Source organism: Salmo trutta, chromosome 26, assembly GCF_901001165.1.
Source record: "Salmo trutta chromosome 26, fSalTru1.1, whole genome shotgun sequence".
NCBI lineage: Eukaryota > Metazoa > Chordata > Actinopteri > Salmoniformes > Salmonidae > Salmo > Salmo trutta.
This window is the reverse complement of record NC_042982.1, coordinates 35217052-35237364: the sequence shown is the minus strand read 5'-3', so window position 1 is coordinate 35237364 and position 20313 is coordinate 35217052. Positions and strand designations below refer to the sequence as shown.

Genomic DNA, 20313 nt, shown 5'->3' with positions numbered 1-20313 from the left:
TCTGGACACCATCAACCCCACAGGCTTTTTTTGCGTTGGAGGGTTTGTATTTTGTCCTGTAGTTCATTCAATGAAATTAGAAAATCCAGTGGGTTCTGGTAGTCTTTAATAGTTGAGTCTAATATTTGTATTTGATCATGAATATGTTTTAGCTGTTTGTTCTTCATCTCTGTTTTGGATAGATATCTCTTTATGTTGTTTGTTTAGTAAGTTCCAATTTTCCAAGAAGCGGTTAGATTCTATGGATTTTTCAATTACATTGAGCTGATTTCTGACGTGCTTTCCATAGTGTATTTCTGTGTTGTTTTAGTAATTCTGTCATCTATACTCACTCTCTGGCCTCTCTGGTCACCAGACTGCTGATTATTACACACACCTGTCACCATCGTCACGCCCCCCCAGCGCTTATTGACACTCACCTGGACTCCATCACCTCCTTGATTACCTGCCCTATTTATGTCACTCCCTTTGGTTCCTTCCCCAGGCGTTATTGTTTCTGTTTCATGTCTTTGTGTTGTGTTCCGTTTATTTATTAAATATTCACTCCCTTAACTTGCTTCCTGACTCCCAGCGTACATCGTTACAGATGCACCATAGTGAAGGCGGAGGCTCAGGTTTTCTGAGTCTCTATGTTTTTGGTTGGGTAGGTTCCTCAATTTCTTTCTTAGGTTTTTGTGTTCTTCATCAAACCATTTGTCATTGTTGTTAATTTTCTTACGTTGTCTGCTTGACATTTTTTGTTTTGATAGGGAAGCTATATAGTAAAATATGCTATTTAGATTTTCACCTTCAAGTTTACATTAAGTTTACACCTTCAATCTCTCTCTCTCCATATCTCCATGGTTGTCCATCTCAGCATTAAGTATTCATCCAGCACGCTTTGCACTAAGATGACTAGCCCTGCCCTCGGATGACTAGCCCTGCCCTAGGATGACTAGCCCTGCCCTAGGATGACTAGCTCTGCCCTAGGATGACTAGCCCTGCCCTAGGATGACTAGCCCTGCCCTAGGATGACTAGCTCTGCCCTAGGATGACTAGCCCTGCCCTAGGATGACTAGCCCTGCCCTAGGATGACTAGCTCTGCCCTAGGATGACTAGCCCTGCCCTAGGATGACTAGCCCCACCCTAGGATGACTAGCTCTGTCCTAGGATAACTAGCCCTGCCCTAGGATGACTAGCCCTGCCCTAGGATGACTAGCCCTGCCCTAGGATGACTAGCCCTGCCCTAGGATGACTAGCCATGCCCTAGGATGACTAGCTCTGCCCTAGGATGACTAGCCCTGCCCTAGGATGACTAGCCCTGCCCTAGGATGACTAGCCCTGCCCTAGGATGACTAGCCCTGCCCTAGGATGACTAGCTCTGCCCTAGGATGACTAGCTCTGTCCTAGGATGACTAGCCCTGCCCTAGGATGACTAGCCATGCCCTAGGATGACTAGCTCTGTCCTAGGATGACTAGCCCTGCCCTAGGATGACTAGCTCCGCCCTAGGATGACTAGCTCCGCCCTAGGATGACTAGGTCAGTGCCGTTTAAAATTAGGGAGGACATTTTTTTTTCATGAGCATGGCCTTATTTCTGTTACAGCATATTGGATGACTATTATTCATATTCCATTTACCCAGTTCAAGGTAACAGCGATAGGTTTAGGCTACTACATGATACTCACATTTTCCCTATACCCATCATGAGGTTGCTACAACCTAGACTATGAATGAAAGTTTACAACGTACAGTAAGTAGGTGCACACAGGTTGAGAGACACATTTGAGGTGACAGACAGGGACACATGGACAGACAGTGACATTCAATACCACCTTGCACACACTTGCCTGCATCTAGCTAATATAGGGTGTAATCATTAGTCCAATGTAATAAATACCATTAGTAATACCAAAAGCTTACCTTGACATGGAAGAGTTTCAGTGTTGTGTTGGAAAGTCATAGCCAGCTAGCTAACATAGCATCGCTCTGAGCAGGGTGTTTCAGTAGGCTAAACTAGCTAGCTGCATTTGCTAGCTAAGTGAAACTGAAAGTGAGAAAAAATCACAATATCGCTCTCTCTTTCTCTCTTGCTTCGTCATTTTGGAAGAAATTAATTTGTTCAAAACTGTTCAATTGTTGTCTTTCTCTCTCTTTGAGTCAACAACTCACCATATTTTAAACACTGCAGTGCTAGCTAGCTGTAGCTTATGCTTTCAGTACTAGATTAATTCTCTGGTCCTTTGATTGGGTGGACAACATGTCAGTTCATGCTACAAGAGCTCTGATAGGCTGGAGCAGAGGCGTAGCAAGATTTTTTGGGGGGGATAGGCCTAGAAAAATGTGGATATGCATTATTTTGTGACGTGCACCATATATTATTTTGTAATACAATAATTTTATACTAGTACATAGTACTTGGAGCAATCTCATTACGTATACAAATAATTACCTATCCCAGCATATAAGACAGGACATTTAGACCAGTTGCCAACTTGCCAACAACAAAACTCATCTTCAGACGCACTTTAATCTCGATGGGCAAACAAGCCTATATTTGATGTTACAATTTATACCATGGCAGGCGGTAGTACTATGAAATGGTACCTTACCTTTAGTAGACGTATCATAAAGCGTGACCTACATCATAAGGTGCAGACGGCGAGGCTTTGAGTTGAATATGGTGATGATTTCATCATAATCCAATATATCTGTCAGTTCACGCTCAAAAGACGGCAAACTGAGTGGTTCAGCCAGACGCTTGTCATTGATGTGCGAAGACGATTTTTTTTATCCTAGTCGTTGTTGAGAAAAGTGTCTCCACACTGCATGATGTCATTGGAAGTGTGACAATGATCCTTAACAGAGAGTTTATATTAGGGAAAATATCATTAGGGCAGCTGTCAAGTACACTCATTATGGAGGAAAAGTCACTCTTTCCCATGATCATTTTGCAACTCAACTGCTGAATAAAAACAGTGAATTCAGAATCCTCAATTGACATTGCATAATGATCGCATGTGGTCTTCAGCTACTCTTTAAGGCCGCAGGTTTGGGATTCTTTGGAAAAGGAGGCTGCCGCTTGCATGATCCCGTATGTGTCTTCATGAAATTGTGAGTTGAACTCAGTAATCTGTCTGTCTAGAATATTGTTCCAAAGTTGCCTCAGGTCACTGTCACTCTTGATGCTGGATGTTTTCCAGTGAAGGTTTTTACAGGCTGTTTTCGCTGCCGTGATGCCCTCACATCCCAATTACTAATATCATGATTAATCATCATCTCTTTAGTTAGCTTGAGAACTTTATCAAAGTCTTGTCATGGCTTTCAGAAGGATCGGACCAATACGCAGCGTGATTGTAGTTCCACATCTTTTATTAAATCGTGAAACTAAATGCAATAACCAATAAACTTGAAATACAAAATCAAGAAAGCCATGACGCAGAGCAGGCATACACTACTCACAAAAATGAATAACCCACAAACAGGAAGAGAAAAACCCCTACTTAAATATGATCTCTAATCAGAAGCAATGAGGATCAGCTGCCTCCAATTAGAGATCAACCCCAAACAATCCCAACATAGAAATAGAAGACGTAGAACAACTCAAAACACCCCCTGTCACACCCTGCCCTACTCTACTATAGAAAATGACATCTTACTAGGGACAGGACGTGACAGTACCCCCCCCCCCCCCCCCCCCCCCCCCCCATTTTTTGGAGGAATGCCTCTCGTGCTTCCTTCGTTGCCTTGCCTGTTGATCTCGTTGCTGTACTTCCCTCGCTGCCTCCACCTGTTCCCATGGGAGGCGATCCATTCCGGCCTGGATTTCCTTCCACGTCCAGGATCCTCCATTCACTCCTTTCCCTGGCCCAGGATCCCTGCTCCTCCTGGGCACGCTGCTTGGTCCTTTTCTGGTGGGTGATTCTGTCGGGGCTTTCAGAAGGATCAGACCAATACGCAGCGTGATCGTAGTTCCACATCTTTTATTAAATCGTGAAACTAATGCAATAACCAATAAACTTGAAATACAAAAAACAAGAAAGCCGTGACGCAGAGCAGGCATACACTACTCACAAAATTAATAACCCACAAACAGGAAGAGAAAAACCCCTACTTTATGAGGATCAGCTGCCTCCAATTAGAGATCAACCCCAAACAATCCCAACATAGAAATAGACAAACTAGAACTTAAACATAGAATTAGAAAACATAGAAGAACCCAAAACACCCCGTCACGCCCTGCCCTACTCTACTATAGAAAATGACATCTAACTAGGGACAGGACGTGACAAGTCTCCCCCTGAGTTATCTCTGAACGTAGAACAGCTGCTTTTGAGGGTTTCAATTAAACCAATACCGTCCATCACAGATAATGTAGAGCTTTGTAATCCCTTCGTAGCAAAATCACTAGTGTCAAACAATTTACTAAATGTGACTAACAGGAATAAAAACGTATTGTTCTGGATTTGTTGTAAGAGGGCATCGGCTGCTAATTTGGTTTGTCCACAAGCATCTGAAAACTCTGCAAAAACCTCTAAAATGACATCTAGCAGTAACAGCACTTTACTCACAGACCCTGATTTTGAACTCCACCGTACATCCGTGGATCTTCCTAGCTCGATACATGGTCTATCGGGATGCGACTCTTTCTGTACTTCATGAATCAAGCGTGTCTGTGGGATCCACTCATAAATGTGTGCAGCTGGTTTACTGTGTCAAAGAAAGTACTGACATGTCCCGACACAGCTTGCTTAAATGTTTGCTTTAGTAGGACATGTATCCCTCCTCTGTTCCCTAACATGACTGAAGTGCCATCTAAACAAAAACCCACAAGAAGAGTGGGATCCTACTCCAGGGGTTGCAGCGCAAATTCCTTATGCAGACAAATCAACAAATTCCATAAACACAACAGCTCTTTCTTTAACCATTTCAGCATGAATGTATCAGATGCACAGAGCAAGAAGTTCTAGTTTAGATTTGATCTTTATATTCATCTGCTAGTGTGGCAAAATACTTGGAAGGTGCAGAATGAACTTCATCTTTTATCCTCCACAGTAACAATGATGCTGCACACTCCAGCAACTCGTTCTGAATTTCGGGGCTCATAAGCGTGGCATTGCGAGGTAGCTCATTAAGTCTGTTTTGTATTTCTGAGTCATAATTTGACATAAAATTGAAGATTTCGAAAAAGTTACCTTTGTTGATTGCCTCTTCGGTTTCTCTATGCCCTCTGAGTGGAATATCCTGCTTTGCACACATTAGAACAATATCTATGACCACTTTAATATGTGCACGGTTTCTTTCTATAAAATCCATGTTTGCATCACCATGTATTTGGTTCAACACAGTCCCACGACTTCTAGGCCCATAGGTCGCCTTGTAGGATTCACATTTTGCAAGGACACTAGAATGTAACTTGCTATTCCTGTGTTTGCAGCAAGCATTTCTTGTGAGTTTCCAGTTTTTAAATCCATCTCCTATAAATCTGAATTCGACATTTGCCCCAGAAAAGTGCCTACAAAACGTACAATAAATTGTATCTTTTGCTTTACTATACTCAATCCACACGAACTGGTCATACCACCTTGAAGAGAAGCAGCGTGATTTGCCATTTATCATACTTGAAGGGAACTTTGCTAGCTTTGGTTGACAGGCTGGTTCATCAACGGCAAACAAAGCTGTCGGTGGACCTACTGCAGGTTCACCCCCGCCCGCAGCATCAAGAACGAGAGGAGACGGTGGGGTAGGCAAGCATGCCTGGCTCAATGTGGCATTGGCTGTTGCGATTGTTTCTATCCTGGCCCCACCTGTTAATGTCTCATTCTGGAAGCTATCGGTAGATGGATCCAAATTATTTTCTGGCACACACTCCTTTGCCTCAGACGTCTTTTTCTGAAAAACGACATTTGGTTTGCCATTGCTAGAACTACTAAATTACCTTGCTGGTGAGTCAATTCCAGTAAACTAGCTTGCTAGCCTATGCGCTACAAAGTTTAGCCACGTGACATTGCCAGGTTGTTAAGGTAAACCACTGTATGATTTTTTTTTTTAAATGTAACAAATAGTCTGAAGCCAACTTGATTGTCGCGGACTATGCCTTTGTTACATTATAATAAAATGACCCATAGAAAATACTTCTCACATGCGGTTCTTTTAAAAATGTAATAAAATATAACACAATTCATATTTTATCATTTCTGGGGCATTTTTGGGGTAGGCCTGAGATCACACTAGGTAGGCCAAGCCTGGAGGACGTCTTACGGAAGTTGTCATAATTACTGTGTAAGTCTATGGAAGGGGGTGAGGCCCATGAGCCTCCGAGGTTTTTTTATTGAAGTCAATGTATCCAGAGGAGGACAGAAGCTAGCTGTCCTCCAGCTAGACCATGGGGCTACCCTACAGACTGCTGTTGAGGCTACTGTAGACCTTCTTGGCAAAATAGTGTTTTAATCAGTTATTTGGTGACGTGATTATGTTTATTTTAGTTTTATCTAAACATTATAACTTTTTAAATGTCTTGCAATTAAACATTTTCTGAAGTTCACTGGAGAGAATGGTCCTCCCCTTCCTCCTCTGGGGAGCCTCCACAAGGGTAGTGAGATTTTGAGTTTGTCATTCTCAGAATTCTGTTTCTGGAATATGCTATGAAACCAAATGTCATATGCTGACATCAAACCATTATTGGAGACACCTTTCAAGACCAAAATAACAAACACTTCACTGTTTGGTCTGCGGGATACAGATGCATACTGCATTAGTGAATGACGAGGCCCTTTCTGTACAATTAAATGGGCAGCTTTATGTATCATCATCAATCACAATCAATTAGAATGTTAGAACTAAGGACAGGTTGTGTTTTATTAATACCTGTCAAAGAGTATTAAGACTTCCAGGGTCACAGAAGAACAAGCATGTCGGTTCTCAAAGAAAGAGAGAAGAGAAAATATCAAGGGAAAATCATCAAAACGGCATGGTATATAACCACCCCAACACACAGAGTGAGAAAGAAAAGGAAGACATGTCAGAGTGACACTGACCTGATGTGAAGTGCGTCCCCTGAGTTTATCATCCCCTCATCCTTCCTCTTCTCTTCTCCTCCTCAGTTTGGTCTCTGTCATGATGTGAATGTTTCCTGCTGTGGCTGTGACGGCCTATGCAGGAATGTGCGTGTGTGTGTGTGTGCGTTTGCGTGTGCGCGTGCGTGTGTGTGTTGATGTGAGGTCTCCCTGCTGTGTGTGTGAATACCTCCATAGTGCTATGTGTCTTACCGGTTACAGAGCTGTCAGTCAGATAAGCCTCCTCTGAAAACCTCATCTCTCAAATCATGATCTTACTGCCGCAGATGGGTCTCATGGGGATCCATTCATTCACATAGATGGGACTTATTTCGTACATTACTAATCCAGTGTTTTGTCAAGAGAGGAACCCACAGCATGAAACAGGCATTTCTTGATTCCTAAAACAGGCATCATCATGTCTGTTATAGGCTCTACGCTGTTGATGTAAAATCATCTAATGTACTCTTTCTCCCTCCTCCTCCTCCTCTTCCCCTTCCCTCCTCTCCCCTCTCCTCTCTCTCCAGTACACCTCGTCTCTGACGTATGATGGGGTTTTGGTGATGGCCGAGGCCTTCAGGAACCTGCGTCGTCAGAAGATAGACATCTCCCGTAGAGGAAATGCTGGAGACTGTCTGGCCAACCCAGCTGCTCCCTGGAACCAGGGCATAGACATGGAACGCACACTCAAACAGGTATTCTTTGGTCCTTTGTGTTCCTTATTGTTCTCTGTCCTGACCTGTGTTCTCTGTTGTCCTGTCTCCAGGTGCGTATCCAGGGTCTAACAGGTAACATCCAGTTTGACCACTACGGCCGCAGAGTCAACTACACCATGGACGTGTTTGAACTGAAGAGCAACGGACCACAACGGGTAGGAATAGACACACAGGGATGTCGGGGGAAATGATTTGGGTTTTATGAAAATGCAGTTTTGTCTGGTTTTCACCTCTCCCTTTCCTCTCTCAGATTGGCTACTGGAACGACATTGACAAACTGGTTCTGGTCCAGAATGAGGTGCTGTTGTCCAATGACAGCACAAACATTGAGAACAGGACAGTCGTCGTGACAACTATCATGGTAATGTACTCCTCTGCCTCCTCTCCTTTCCTCAATCACACAGAAGATGCATCCCAACAGTCTAAAACGGCTTCCTAATTAAAAATTTTTTGGCAAGTCCTCAACTCCTGTCCTCAACTCCTGTCCATCTGTACTGATATTAAGCAACTTGAAAGGTGGAAAGTCAATGTTCTGTAGGAATCGACTACGCTGTTTTCTCAAATCTGTACAGATGACGGAGAGGAGGATTTGTTGTGCTGTTGAGATGCACCCACATTGAATTAGAGAGCAGAGGGCCCACAGGGCCTCTCGTGGTCAGAGCTGGTAGTGACACCAGTGTATATGACAGATCAGTGTCCCTAAGGGTATTGTAGCAGTACCAGGTCATAGTGAGGGAGGAGAGAGTAGGGGACTGTAAGAGAGGAATCAGACTTGTCACTGGCAGGTTGTCTTTATATTGATTTGGTTTTCGTTGACGTCATCTGTCAAGTGTGAAAGAGAGAGGAGTTTTAGTCATTTTATCTTTTATCGTGTGTCCCCCCTTCTCTCTATGGACATCACTCTCTTCCTCTTTCTCTCTCCCCTTCTACCTCTCTCTCTTCCTCCCTCCCTCCCTCTCCCTCTTTCTTTCTTTCTTTCCCTCCCTCCCTCCCTCCCTCCCCCTCTCCCTCTCTCTTCCTCCCTCCCCCTCTCCCGCTCTCTTCCTACCTCCCCCTCTCCCTCTCTCTTCCTACCTCCCCCTCTCCCTCTCTCTTCCTACCTCCCCCTCTATCTTTCCCTCCCTCTTCCTTTTTCTCTCTCCCTCCCCCTCCCCTCTCCCTCTCTTTTCCTTCCTCCCTCCCCCTCTCTATCCTCCCTCCCCTCTCCCTCTCTCTCCCTCTCTCCCTCTCACCCTCTCCCTCTCTCTCCTACCCTCTCCCTCTCTCTCCCACCCTCTCCCTCTCTCTCCCTCTCCCTCCCTCTCCCACCCTCTCCCTCCTTCCCTCCCCCTCTCCCTCCTTCTCTCCCCCTCTCCCTCCTTCTCTCTCTGGATGATCTATGCCCCTGTCAGATGGCCATGGCTAATGTTACCTCAGCCACCTCCTCCTCTTTACAGCCACTGACGAGGAAGCCTCTGCTACGACACTGAAGACTTACAGTACAGACAGACACACAGACAGACGGGAGATGGACTCACAGAAGGACTCACACTGACAGACAGAGCCACTGAGACTCTAGCTCTCTATCGCTCTGTAATTATATTGCAGCGACATTGAGAGAAGAGGAATCACACAGATGAAGATACCTATCTATCTATCTATCTATCTATCTATCTATCCATCTGTCTGTAATTCTGCTTTGTCATGACTTGACTTTTCCTCCTCTGTGAAGTGGGGGAACTGTAGACTAAAAAAAGTTGGAATATTTTTGGGATTATCTTTTTGGATGTTCAGGGAATTAGAAAGGAATTGTGTCCCATAATGCTGAGAAAAAGACACACACAGATCAGACAGGGGCCAGTCGTACAGAAACACACACAGATCAGACAGGGGCCAGTCGTACAGAAACACACACGGATCAGACAGGGGCCAGTCGTACAGAAACACACACAGATCAGACAGGGGCCAGTCGTAAAGAAACACACCAACACAGAGTGCATCTATACTGTCACACACACACATTCACACACTGTGTACTGTCTCACAGATGCATACACAAACACACCCCCAACACACTGACATAATCACAGTCTCAAACAAACACACCCTGACAGTCACAAAAACACAATCTCAAATTGTGTGCATGCATAGACACACCCTCAATTGTAAAGAACAACACAATCACACACAATCATGCACACACTTGTCTGCAAATGCTACTGTGAGTGTGTGCGTAAGTGTGTGATTGTGTGAATGCTACTGTGAGTGTGTGTGATTGTGTGTGTGTGTGTGTGTGTGTGTGTGTGTGTGTGTGTGTGTGTGTGTGTGTGTGTGTGTGTGTGTGTGTGTGTGTGTGTGTGTGTGTGTGCGTGCTAGATGCAGCGTGTTGTCAGTGATGGCTGTATTTAATATTCCATCACCATGATGACGTGCCTGTTAGCCCACCCCACTGCTGAGAGTCATCACATGTCATCACGCCCCCTGCAGATAGCAGCTCTAGTCATTCTGTTTCTATGGTGTTCTCTGAAGACTGCATCAGGGACTGTGCATTGACACAGCGAGAGGCTGCTGTTACTTCATGGTCTCCCATCATTTACATTGTTCTATTCTACAGTGGCTTGCGAAAGTATTCACCCCCTTGGCATTTTTCCTATTTTGTTGCCTGACAACCTGGAATTAAACATTTTTTTAGGGGTTTGTATCGTTTGATTTACACAACATGCCTACCACTTTGAAGATGCAAAATATTTTGGATTGTAAAATAAACAAGAAATAAGACAAAAAAAACTGAAAACTTGAGCATGCATAACTATTCAACCCCCCAAAGTCAATACTTTGTATAGCCACTTTTTGCAGCAATACAGCTGCAAATCTCTTGGGGTATGTCTCTATAAGCTTGTCACATCTAACCACTGGGATTTTTGCCCATTCTTCAAGGCAAAACTGCTCCAGCTCCTTCAAGTTGGATGGGTTCCGCTGGTGTACAACAATCTTTAAGTCATACCACAGATTCTCAATTGGATTGAGGTCTGGGTTTTGAAAAGGCCATTCCAAGACATTTAAAAGTTTCCCCTTAAACCACTTGAGAGTGGTAGGGTCATTGTCCTGCTGGAAGGTGAACCTCCGTCCCAGTCTCAAATCTCTGGAAGACTGAAACAGGTTTCCCTCAAGAATTTCCCTGTATTTAGTGTCATCCTTCAATTCTGACCAGTTTCCCAGTCCCTGCCGATGAAAAACATCCCCACAGCATGATCCTGCCACCACCGTGCTTCACTGTGGGGATGGTGTTCTCGTAGTGATGAGAGGATTGTTGGGTGTGCGCCAGACAGTGTTTTCCTTGATGGCCAAAAGCTCAAATCTAGTCTCATCTGACCAGAGTACCATCTTCCATTAGTTTGAGGAGTCTCCCACATACCTTTTGGCGAACACCAAACGTGCTTGCTTATTTTTTTCTTCAAGCAATGTCTTTTTTCTGGCCACTCTTCCATAAAGCCCAGCTCTGTGGCGTGTACGGCTTAAAGTGGTCCGATGGACAGATACTCCAATCTCCGCTGTGGAGCTTTCCAGCTCCTCATCTTTGGTCACTTTGTTGCTTCTGATTAATGCCCTCCTTGCCTGGCCCGTGAGTTTTGGTGGGCGGCCCTCTCTTGGCAGGTTTGTTTTCTTTCCATTTTTTAATAGTGGATTTAATGGTGCTCTCTGGGATGTTCAAAACTTCTGATATTTTTTTATAACCCAACCCTGATCTGTACTTCTCCACAACTTTGTCCCTGACCTGTTTGGAGAGCTCCTTGGTCTTCATGGTGCCGCTTGCTTGATAGTGCCCCTTGCTTAGTGGTGTTGTAGACTCTGGGGCCTTTCAGAACAGGTGTATATATACTGAGATCATGTGACAGATCATGTGACACTTAGAATGCACACAGGTGAACTTTATTTAACTAATTATGTGACTTCTGAAGGTAATTGGTTGCACCAGATCTTATTTAGGGGCTTCATATTAAAGGGGGTGAAAACATGTGCACGCACCACTTTTCCATTTCTTATTTTTGTAGAATCTTTTGATTCTTTTTTTCAATTTCACTTCACCAAGTTGGAATATTTTGTGTATGTCCATTACATGAAATCCAAAGAAAAATCATTTTAAATTACAGGTTGTAATGCAACAAAATTTAAAAAACGCCAAGGGGGATGAATACTTTTGCAAGTACTGTAGATGCATCTGCAGCTAAAGTCTGTTGTCGCTGATGTTGAAGTTTCAGGAACTCTGGTAAACGTATTATGTTGTACTGGATATTGTAATGGCTGGCTGCTTAATTAAGATCAGGGTTGAGGTCAATTCCATTTTTCATTTTGGTCAATTCATAAAGTAAATCAAATTCCAATTCTACATTTTTATAATTGAAAATTATTGAAATTGGAATTGGAATTTCAGTGTACCTCCTGAATTGACTTGAATTTAAATGGAATTGGCCCCAACCCTGATAAGGAGCTCTCTCTCTTTCTGGTGTCTCTGCTGATGTTCCACTGTTTCATTTCTTATCTACCTGAACCCTTCACCACGAAAGCTACTATTCTCTTTTCTCTCTCTCTCTTTTCTCTCTCTCTCTCTTCTCTCTCTCTTCTCTCTCTTCTCTCTCTCTTCTCTCTCTCTTCTCTCTCTCTTCTCTCTCTCTCTCTCTCTCTCTCTCTCTCTCAGCCCTGTCGTTCCTCTCTCTCTTCTCCCCATAAAACCACCCTCTCTCTTGCCATCTCTACACTCACTCAGCCTTGTCATTCTTCCCTCCTTTCCTCTCTCCCTCTTCCCACATCCTCATGTAAGACATCTGACGTGGTGTTCAGCATCAGAGAAAAACTTCACTTTTTCAAACACACACCCAATATCCCTCCATGCACCTGCACCGAGGCTAAACACACCGCAATAACACACACACAAACACTCTGTGACAAAAGAGTCTGCGACAAACTGATAACAAAACTATAAGGGGTTTAAACATGAAATAATCCAATGTCGGCAAAACCCCAAGCGGTTTGTGTGTTTGTGTGTGTGTATACTATCACTGCTAAACACTCTACAAAGTCACCTATTCTGATGTCAAACTGTTGCCCTTTTAATATGCTAATATTTTCAGAAAAGTGAGGCAGGGTTAAGAAGAGACTTATCCAAAGTCATAAGTAGACCAAAATCAAGCTGAGCCCATGTTCTATCTACACCATCTGTTCTCTAGATCCTCATACACAGTACAGTACACCATCTGTTCTCTAGATCCTCATACACAGTACAGCACACCATCTGTTCTCTAGATCCCCATACACAGTACAGTACACCATCTGTTCTCTAGATCCCCATACACAGTACAGTACAGCATCTGTTCTCTAGATCCTCATACACAGTACAGTACACCATCTGTTCTCTAGATCCCCATACACAGTACAGTACACCATCTGTTCTCTAGATCCCCATACACAGTACAGTACAGCATCTGTTCTCTAGATCCTCATACACAGTACAGTACACCATCTGTTCTCTAGATCCCCATACACAGTACAGTACACCATCTGTTCTCTAGATAACTCATACACAGTACAGTACACCATCTGTTCTCTAGATCCTCATACACAGTACAGTACACCATCTGTTCTCTAGATCCCCATACACAGTACAGTACACCATCTGTTCTCTAGATCCTCATACACAGTACAGCACATCAGGATTCAATTTTAAGATCGGCAATTTTGTACCATCTAATAAAATGGAATAACATGTTCACAACAGATGGCATGGAATATGAACTCATCTCGGGTTTAGATTGTTGATGAGATATGATTTTGGTGTTGTCTATGCCGTTAAGACCGTTGAAGTCGGAAGTTTACGTACACCTTAGCCAAATATATTTAAACTCAGTTTTTCACAATTCCTGACATTTAATCCAAGTAAAAATTCCCTGTCTTAGGTCAGTTAGGATCACTACGTTATTTTAAGAATGTGAAATGTCAGAATAATAGTAGAGAGAATGATTTATTTCAGCTTTTATTTCTTTCATCACATTCCCAGTGGGTCAGAAGTTTACATATACTCAATTAGTATTTGGTAGCATTGCCTTTAAATTGTTCAACTTGGGTCAAACGTTTCAGGTTGCCTTCCACAAGCTTCCCACAATAAATTGGGTGAAATTTGGCCCATCCCTCCTGACAGAGCTGGTGTAACTGAGTCAGGTTTGTTGGCCTCTTTGCTCGCACACACTTCTTCAGTTCTGCTCACAAATTCTCTATAGGATTGAGGTCAGGGCTTTGTGATGGCCACTCCAAAACCTTGACTTTGTTGTTCTTAAGCCATTTTGACACAACTTTGGAAGTATGCTTGGAGTCATTGTCCATTTGGAAGACCCATTTGCGACCAAGCTTTAACTTCCTGACTGATGTCTTGAGATGTTGCTTCAATATATCCACAAAATGTTCCTTCTCATAATGCCATCTATTTTGTGAAGTGCACCAGTCCCTCCTGCAGCAAAGCACCCTGAGAACATGAAGCTGCCACCCCTGTGCTTCACAGTTGGGATGGTGTTCTTCGGCTTGCAAGCCTCTCCCTTTTTTCCTCCAAACATAACGATGGTCATTATGGCCAAACAGTTCTATTTTTGTTTCATCAGACCAGAGGACATTTCTCCAAAAAGTATGATCTTTGTCCCCATGTGCAGTTGCAAAACATCGTCTGGCTTTTTTTATGGCGGTTTTGGAGCAGTGGCTTCTTCTTTGCTGAGCGGCCTTTCAGGTTATTTCGTTATAGGACTCGTTTTACTGTGGATATAAATACTTTTGAACCTGTTTCCTCCAGCATCTTCACAAGGTCCTTTGCTGTTGTTCTGGGATTGATTTGCACTTTTCACACCAAAGTACATTAATCTCTAGGAGACAGAACGCGTCTCCTTCCTGAGCGGTATGACAGCTGTGTGGTCCCATGGTGTTTATACTTGTGTACTATTGTTTGTACAGATGAAGGTGGTACCTTCAAGCATTTGGAAATTGCTCCCAAGGATGAACCAGACTTGTGGAGGTCTACAATTTTTTTTTCTGAGGTCTTGGCTGATTTCTTTAGATTTCCCCATGATGTCAAGGAAAGAGGCATTGAGTTTGAAGGTAGGCCTTGAAATACATCCACAGGTACACCTCCAATTGACTCAAATGATGTCAATTAGCCTATCAGAAGCTTCTAATGCCATGACATAATTATCTGGAATTTTCCGAGCTGTTTAAAGGCACAGTCAACTTAGTGTATGTAAACTTCTGACCCACTGGAATTGTGATACAGTGAATTATAAGTGAAATAATCTGTCTGTAAACAATTGTTGGAAAAATGACTTGTGTCATGCACAAAGTAGATGTCCTAACCGACTTGCCAAAACTATAGTTTGTTAACAAGAAATTAGTGGAGTGGTTGAAAAACGAGTTTTAATGACTCCAACCTAAGTGTATGTAAACTTCCGACTTCAACTGTAAGTCTGACGGTTGGAGCATCACTGCTATGTTTGGGAGAATCTCTGATTGTGTTCGTGACTTCGTTAAGAGTGATTCATGTTGAGTTATTGGAGAGAGAGAGAGATCTCAGGGGGCTGCTGATGTGTGTATGATAACGAGGTTTAGAAAAAGACGTGCTTTGATGCTTGGACAACATGTACAAATGTGACAAGATTCTGCTTTAAGATAATTGAAATTCTATTGATGTTTAGATATTTGATTAATGCAAGTATATTCCTATAAGGTTTGAGATCCATGTGAGTAAATCTGATATTCACACAACTCTCCCATTTACATTGAGTTACAGTATACAAACCTCAAGTTAGGACATAGCCCAGTATGCCTTAAGAGTTGGTACTTTTTTGATATCATTCTAGACTAATGGTATGTGACAGATACTACTATTGTAATATCATTCTAGACTAATGGTATGTACATTAACTGATCAACGTCAACGTGTAACTGATACGACGTCAACGTGTAACTGATACGACGTCAACGTGTAACTGATACGACGTCAACGTGTAACTGATACGACGTCAACGTGTAACTGATACGACGTCAACGTGTAACTGATACGACGTCAACGTGTAACTGATACGACGTCAACGTCTAACTGATACGACGTCAACGTCTAACTGATACGACGTCAACGTGTAACTGATACGACGTCAACGTGTAACTGGTACGACGTCAACGTGTAACTGATACGACGTCAACGTGTAACTGATACGACGTCAACGTGTAACTGATACGACGTCAACGTGTAACTGATACGACGTCAACGTGTAACTGATACGACGTCAACGTGTAACTGATACGACGTCAACGTGTAACTGATACGACGTCAACGTGTAACTGATACGACGTCAACGTGTAACTGATACGACGTCAACGTGTAACTGATACGACGTCAACGTGTAACTGATACGACGTCAACGTGTAACTGATACGACGTCAACGTGTAACTGATACGACGTCAACGTGTAACTGATACGACGTCAACGTGTAACTGGTACGACGTCAACGTGTAACTGGTACGACGTCAACGTGTAACTGGTACGACGTCAACGTGTAACTGATACGACGTCAACGTGTAACTGATACGACGTCAACGTGTAACTGATACGACGTCAACGTGTAACTGATACGACGTCAACGTGTAACTGATACGACGTCAACGTGTAACTGATACGACGTCAACGTGTAACTGATACGACGTCAACGTGTAACTGATACGACGTCAACGTGTAACTGATACGACGTCAACGTCTAACTGATACGACGTCAACGTGTAACTGATACGACGTCAACGTCTAACTGATACGACGTCAACGTGTAACTGATACGACGTCAACGGCTAACTGATACGACGTCAACGTGTAACTGATACGACGTCAACGTCTAACTGATACGACGTCAACGTCTAACTGGTACGACGTCAACGTGTAACTCCAGAAGAAGTCCCTGATTTGTTGGTCAGTGGTCAATGTGAGTTGATTGGTCAGTTTGACCTCCCCGCGCCCCCCTCTCTGTCTCTGATTGGTGTGTTTGTGGGTGTAGGAGGGTCCTTATGTGATGCTGAAGAAGAACTGGGAGATGTTTGAGGGGAATGACCAGTTCGAGGGCTACTGCGTGGACTTGGCCTCAGAGATCGCCAAACACATCGGCATCAAGTACAAGATCGCCATCGTCCCTGACGGCAAGTATGGAGCCAGAGACCCCGAGACCAAGATCTGGAATGGCATGGTGGGAGAACTGGTCTATGGGGTAAGGATGGAGGGAGGAAGGGAAGGAGTGATGTTTGGAAATTGTTACTTTTAATTCCTTGCATATTTGGAGTTTGATGTAGTTATACTGAGGATAGTTAGATCCTACTAAACAAAGTTAATCTATATTGTTAGATACTGTCAAGGTACTTTTTAATTAGACAGACAAGACATTTCAGCCCATTTTTATTTTTTTACATTTCAATTCATCAGGGGCTGCAGCACCCTCAGCACCCCTATTATCCAGGAGATGTGCCTAAAGCAGTGTTTCTTAATCCTAGTTCTGGGGACCCAAAGGGATACATTTCGTTTTTACCCAATCACTACAGACCTGATTCCACTAATCAATTCATCATCAAACCTTTCATTAGTGGAATCAGGTGTGTAATGCTAGGCCCAAATCTAAAATCTGCACCCTGGGTGCCCAGGACCAGGATAAAAAAAACACTGTCCTTAATAACACAAACTGGGATTATGACCTCTCAGACTAGTTATTCTTTAACATAGTTATCTAACCCAAGGGTGGTAAACTATCTATCCAATATCCCGGTGCATTGAAAATATGGAACTGGAACTGACCCTGTGTATATATACGGAACAAAAATATAAACGCAACATGTAAAGCGTTGGTCCCATGTTTCATTAGCTGAAATAAAAATCCCAGAAATGTTTCACACACACAAAAAGCGTATTTCTCTTAAATGTTGTGCACAAATTTGTTTACATCCCTGTTAGAGAGCATTTCTACTTTGCGAAGATAATCAATCCACCTGACAGATGTGGCATATCAAAGAAGCTGATTACACAGCATGATCATTACACACCTTGTGCTGGGGACAATAAAAGGCCCCTGTAAAATGTGCAGAAATGAATGTTAATGTATCTACCATAAGCTCCCTCCAACGTCGTTTTAGAGAATTTGTCAGTATGTCTAACCGGGCTCACAACCGCAGACCACATGTAACCACGCCAGCCCAGGACCTCCACATCTGGATTTGCACTACTGAAGAATGTCTTCACAAAATGTCAGAAAGCATCTCAGGGAAGCTCATCTGCATATTCGTCTTCCCCAGGGTGTGGTCACCTTCAATGGCCAGTGGCACGCTGGAGAAGTGTGCTTTTCATGGATGAATCCCGGTTTCAACTGTACCGGGCAGATGGAAGACGTATGGTATCATGTGGCCGAGCGGTTTACTGATGTCAACGTTGTGAACAGAGTGCCCCATGGTGGTGGTGGGGTTATGGTATGGACAGACATAAGCTACGGACAACGAACACAATTGCATTTTATTGATGGTAATTTGAATGCACAGAGATACCGTGAAGAGATCCTGAGGCCCATTGTCGTGCCATTCATCCACCGCCATCACCTTAAGGTTCAGTATGATAAAGCATGGCCCCATGTCGCAAGGATCTGTACACAATTCCTGGAAGCTGAAAATATCAAAGTTATCAAAGTTCTTCCATGGCCTGCATAATCACCATAATCACCCATTGAGCATGTTTGGCATGCTCCGGGCAGAATGTGTACGACAGCCTGTTCCAGTTCCCGACAATATCCAGAAACTTCACACAGGCATTGAAGAGCAGTGGGACATTTATTCCACAGGTCACAATCAACAGCCTGATCCACTCTATGCAAAGGAGAGACGTCGTGCTGCATGAGGCAAATAGTTGTCACACCAGATACTGACTGGTTTTCTGATCCACTTATTTCTTTTTAAGGATCCACTTCTTTCTTTTTGTATCTGTGACCAACAGATGCACATCTTTCTTCCCAGTCATGTGAAATCCATAGATTAGGGCCTATTGCATTTATTTCAGTTGACTGATTTCCTTGTACGAACTGTAACTCAGAAAAATCTTTGTTCTGTTTATATTACTTACTTTATCGTGTTGTAATTTCCTATTTTTATTTTTGAATCGCATTATTATTGATTACTGCATTGTGGGGTTTAGAGCTGCAAGAAAGGCATTTCACTGTAGTTGTGCATGTGACATTAAAACTTGAAACTTTAAAGTATTGTGCCTACTGTACCCTTGCTGGCTTTCACTTTGGAAACATCTAACCCCTAGCCCCCGTCCCGGCTTTGTCTGACCCTTATCTAAATATTAGCTCTAGTCTGCTGCTTGATTTTCTCTCTCGTCCACTGTGCTTCATTTCTTCCAGGATTCAGTCATATTTCCTCCAGCTGCCTGCCAGCAGACACATTGGAGTAGTGACTGTAATCAGTCGATGACTAATCTACTTTGTACATTTTCGAAAGTCAGGCTTCTCTCTGACTATATCAGTGGTGTGTGTGTGTGTGTGTGTGTGTGTGTGTGTGTGTGTGTGTGTGTGTGTGTGTGTGTGTGTGTGTGTGTGTTCTTACTCCAGCGACTGTACATGAATGTGTGTTCTCGCTCCGTAAGCATATTTTACAGAATGAGTCATTACCAATCCCAGAATTCATTCGCTTTGAATAATTCTAAACATTCCCAGTTGTGTCCAATCATTGATCTGTTCTAGCTGAGGGGAGATAATGTATTTATCTGTCCCTCATCCTTTCTCCCTCTCTCTCGCTTTCTTACTTTCTCCCTCCCTCTCTCGCTCTCTAACTTTCTCTCTCTCTCTCGCTTTCTCTCTCTTTCTCTATCTCTCTTTCCATCTCTCTCGCTCAGTCTGTCTCACACACTCTGTTTCTCTCTCTTCAGCTCTCTATTGCTCCCTTTGTCTATCTCTTAATTCACTCATACTCTTTCTTCCCTTGTAGGGAAAATGCATGTAGTAGGTACTGTATTGTTGATTATATGAATCCAAGGTGAATTGTTTTCAGCACTAAAATAAGGATGTTCTCTCCCTGGTGTATGTGGTGGATTGGAAGAGAAACCTTGATGGTTGATTTGTATTCTGGTTTCCTGTGTCTGCCCCCCCGCTCTCCCTCCCTCTCTCTCCCCCTCTCTCACCTCCTCCACCATCCCTTCCCCTCTCTCCCTCTCACCCCCATCCCCCATCCCTGACTCTCCTTCTCCCTAACCCCCCCCCCATCCCCCTCACCCTTCCCCCCGTCCGGTAGAAAGCAGAGATAGCGGTCGCCCCTCTGACTATAACCCTGGTCCGTGAGGAGGTGATAGACTTCTCTAAGCCCTTCATGTCCTTGGGGATCTCCATCATGATCAAGAAGCCCCAGAAGTCTAAACCTGGAGTGTTCTCCTTCCTGGACCCTCTGGCCTACGAGATCTGGATGTGCATTGTCTTCGCTTACATAGGAGTCAGTGTGGTGCTGTTTCTGGTGAGTGTGTGTGTGACCACAATCAGTTGAAT

General features: G+C 43.5%; 1 protein-coding gene across 9 annotated transcripts in view; it reads left to right on the top strand.

Moving 5' to 3' along the window:
- Positions 1-20313, top strand: part of gria4a (glutamate receptor, ionotropic, AMPA 4a) — a 158697-nt gene that overhangs the window by 62398 nt on the left and 75986 nt on the right. For 8 of the 9 annotated variants that reach the window (XM_029715795.1, XM_029715800.1, XM_029715796.1 and 5 more), the window contains 5 exons: positions 7561-7728; positions 7800-7904; positions 8000-8110; positions 16804-17010; positions 20066-20281. In XM_029715795.1, coding sequence (XP_029571655.1) covers positions 7561-7728; positions 7800-7904; positions 8000-8110; positions 16804-17010; positions 20066-20281 — 807 coding nt within the window. Of the gene's footprint in view, positions 1-7560; positions 7729-7799; positions 7905-7999; positions 8111-9185; positions 9684-16803; positions 17011-20065; positions 20282-20313 lie in introns of those variants that run through there. The other variant, XM_029715803.1, reaches the window with a different exon arrangement.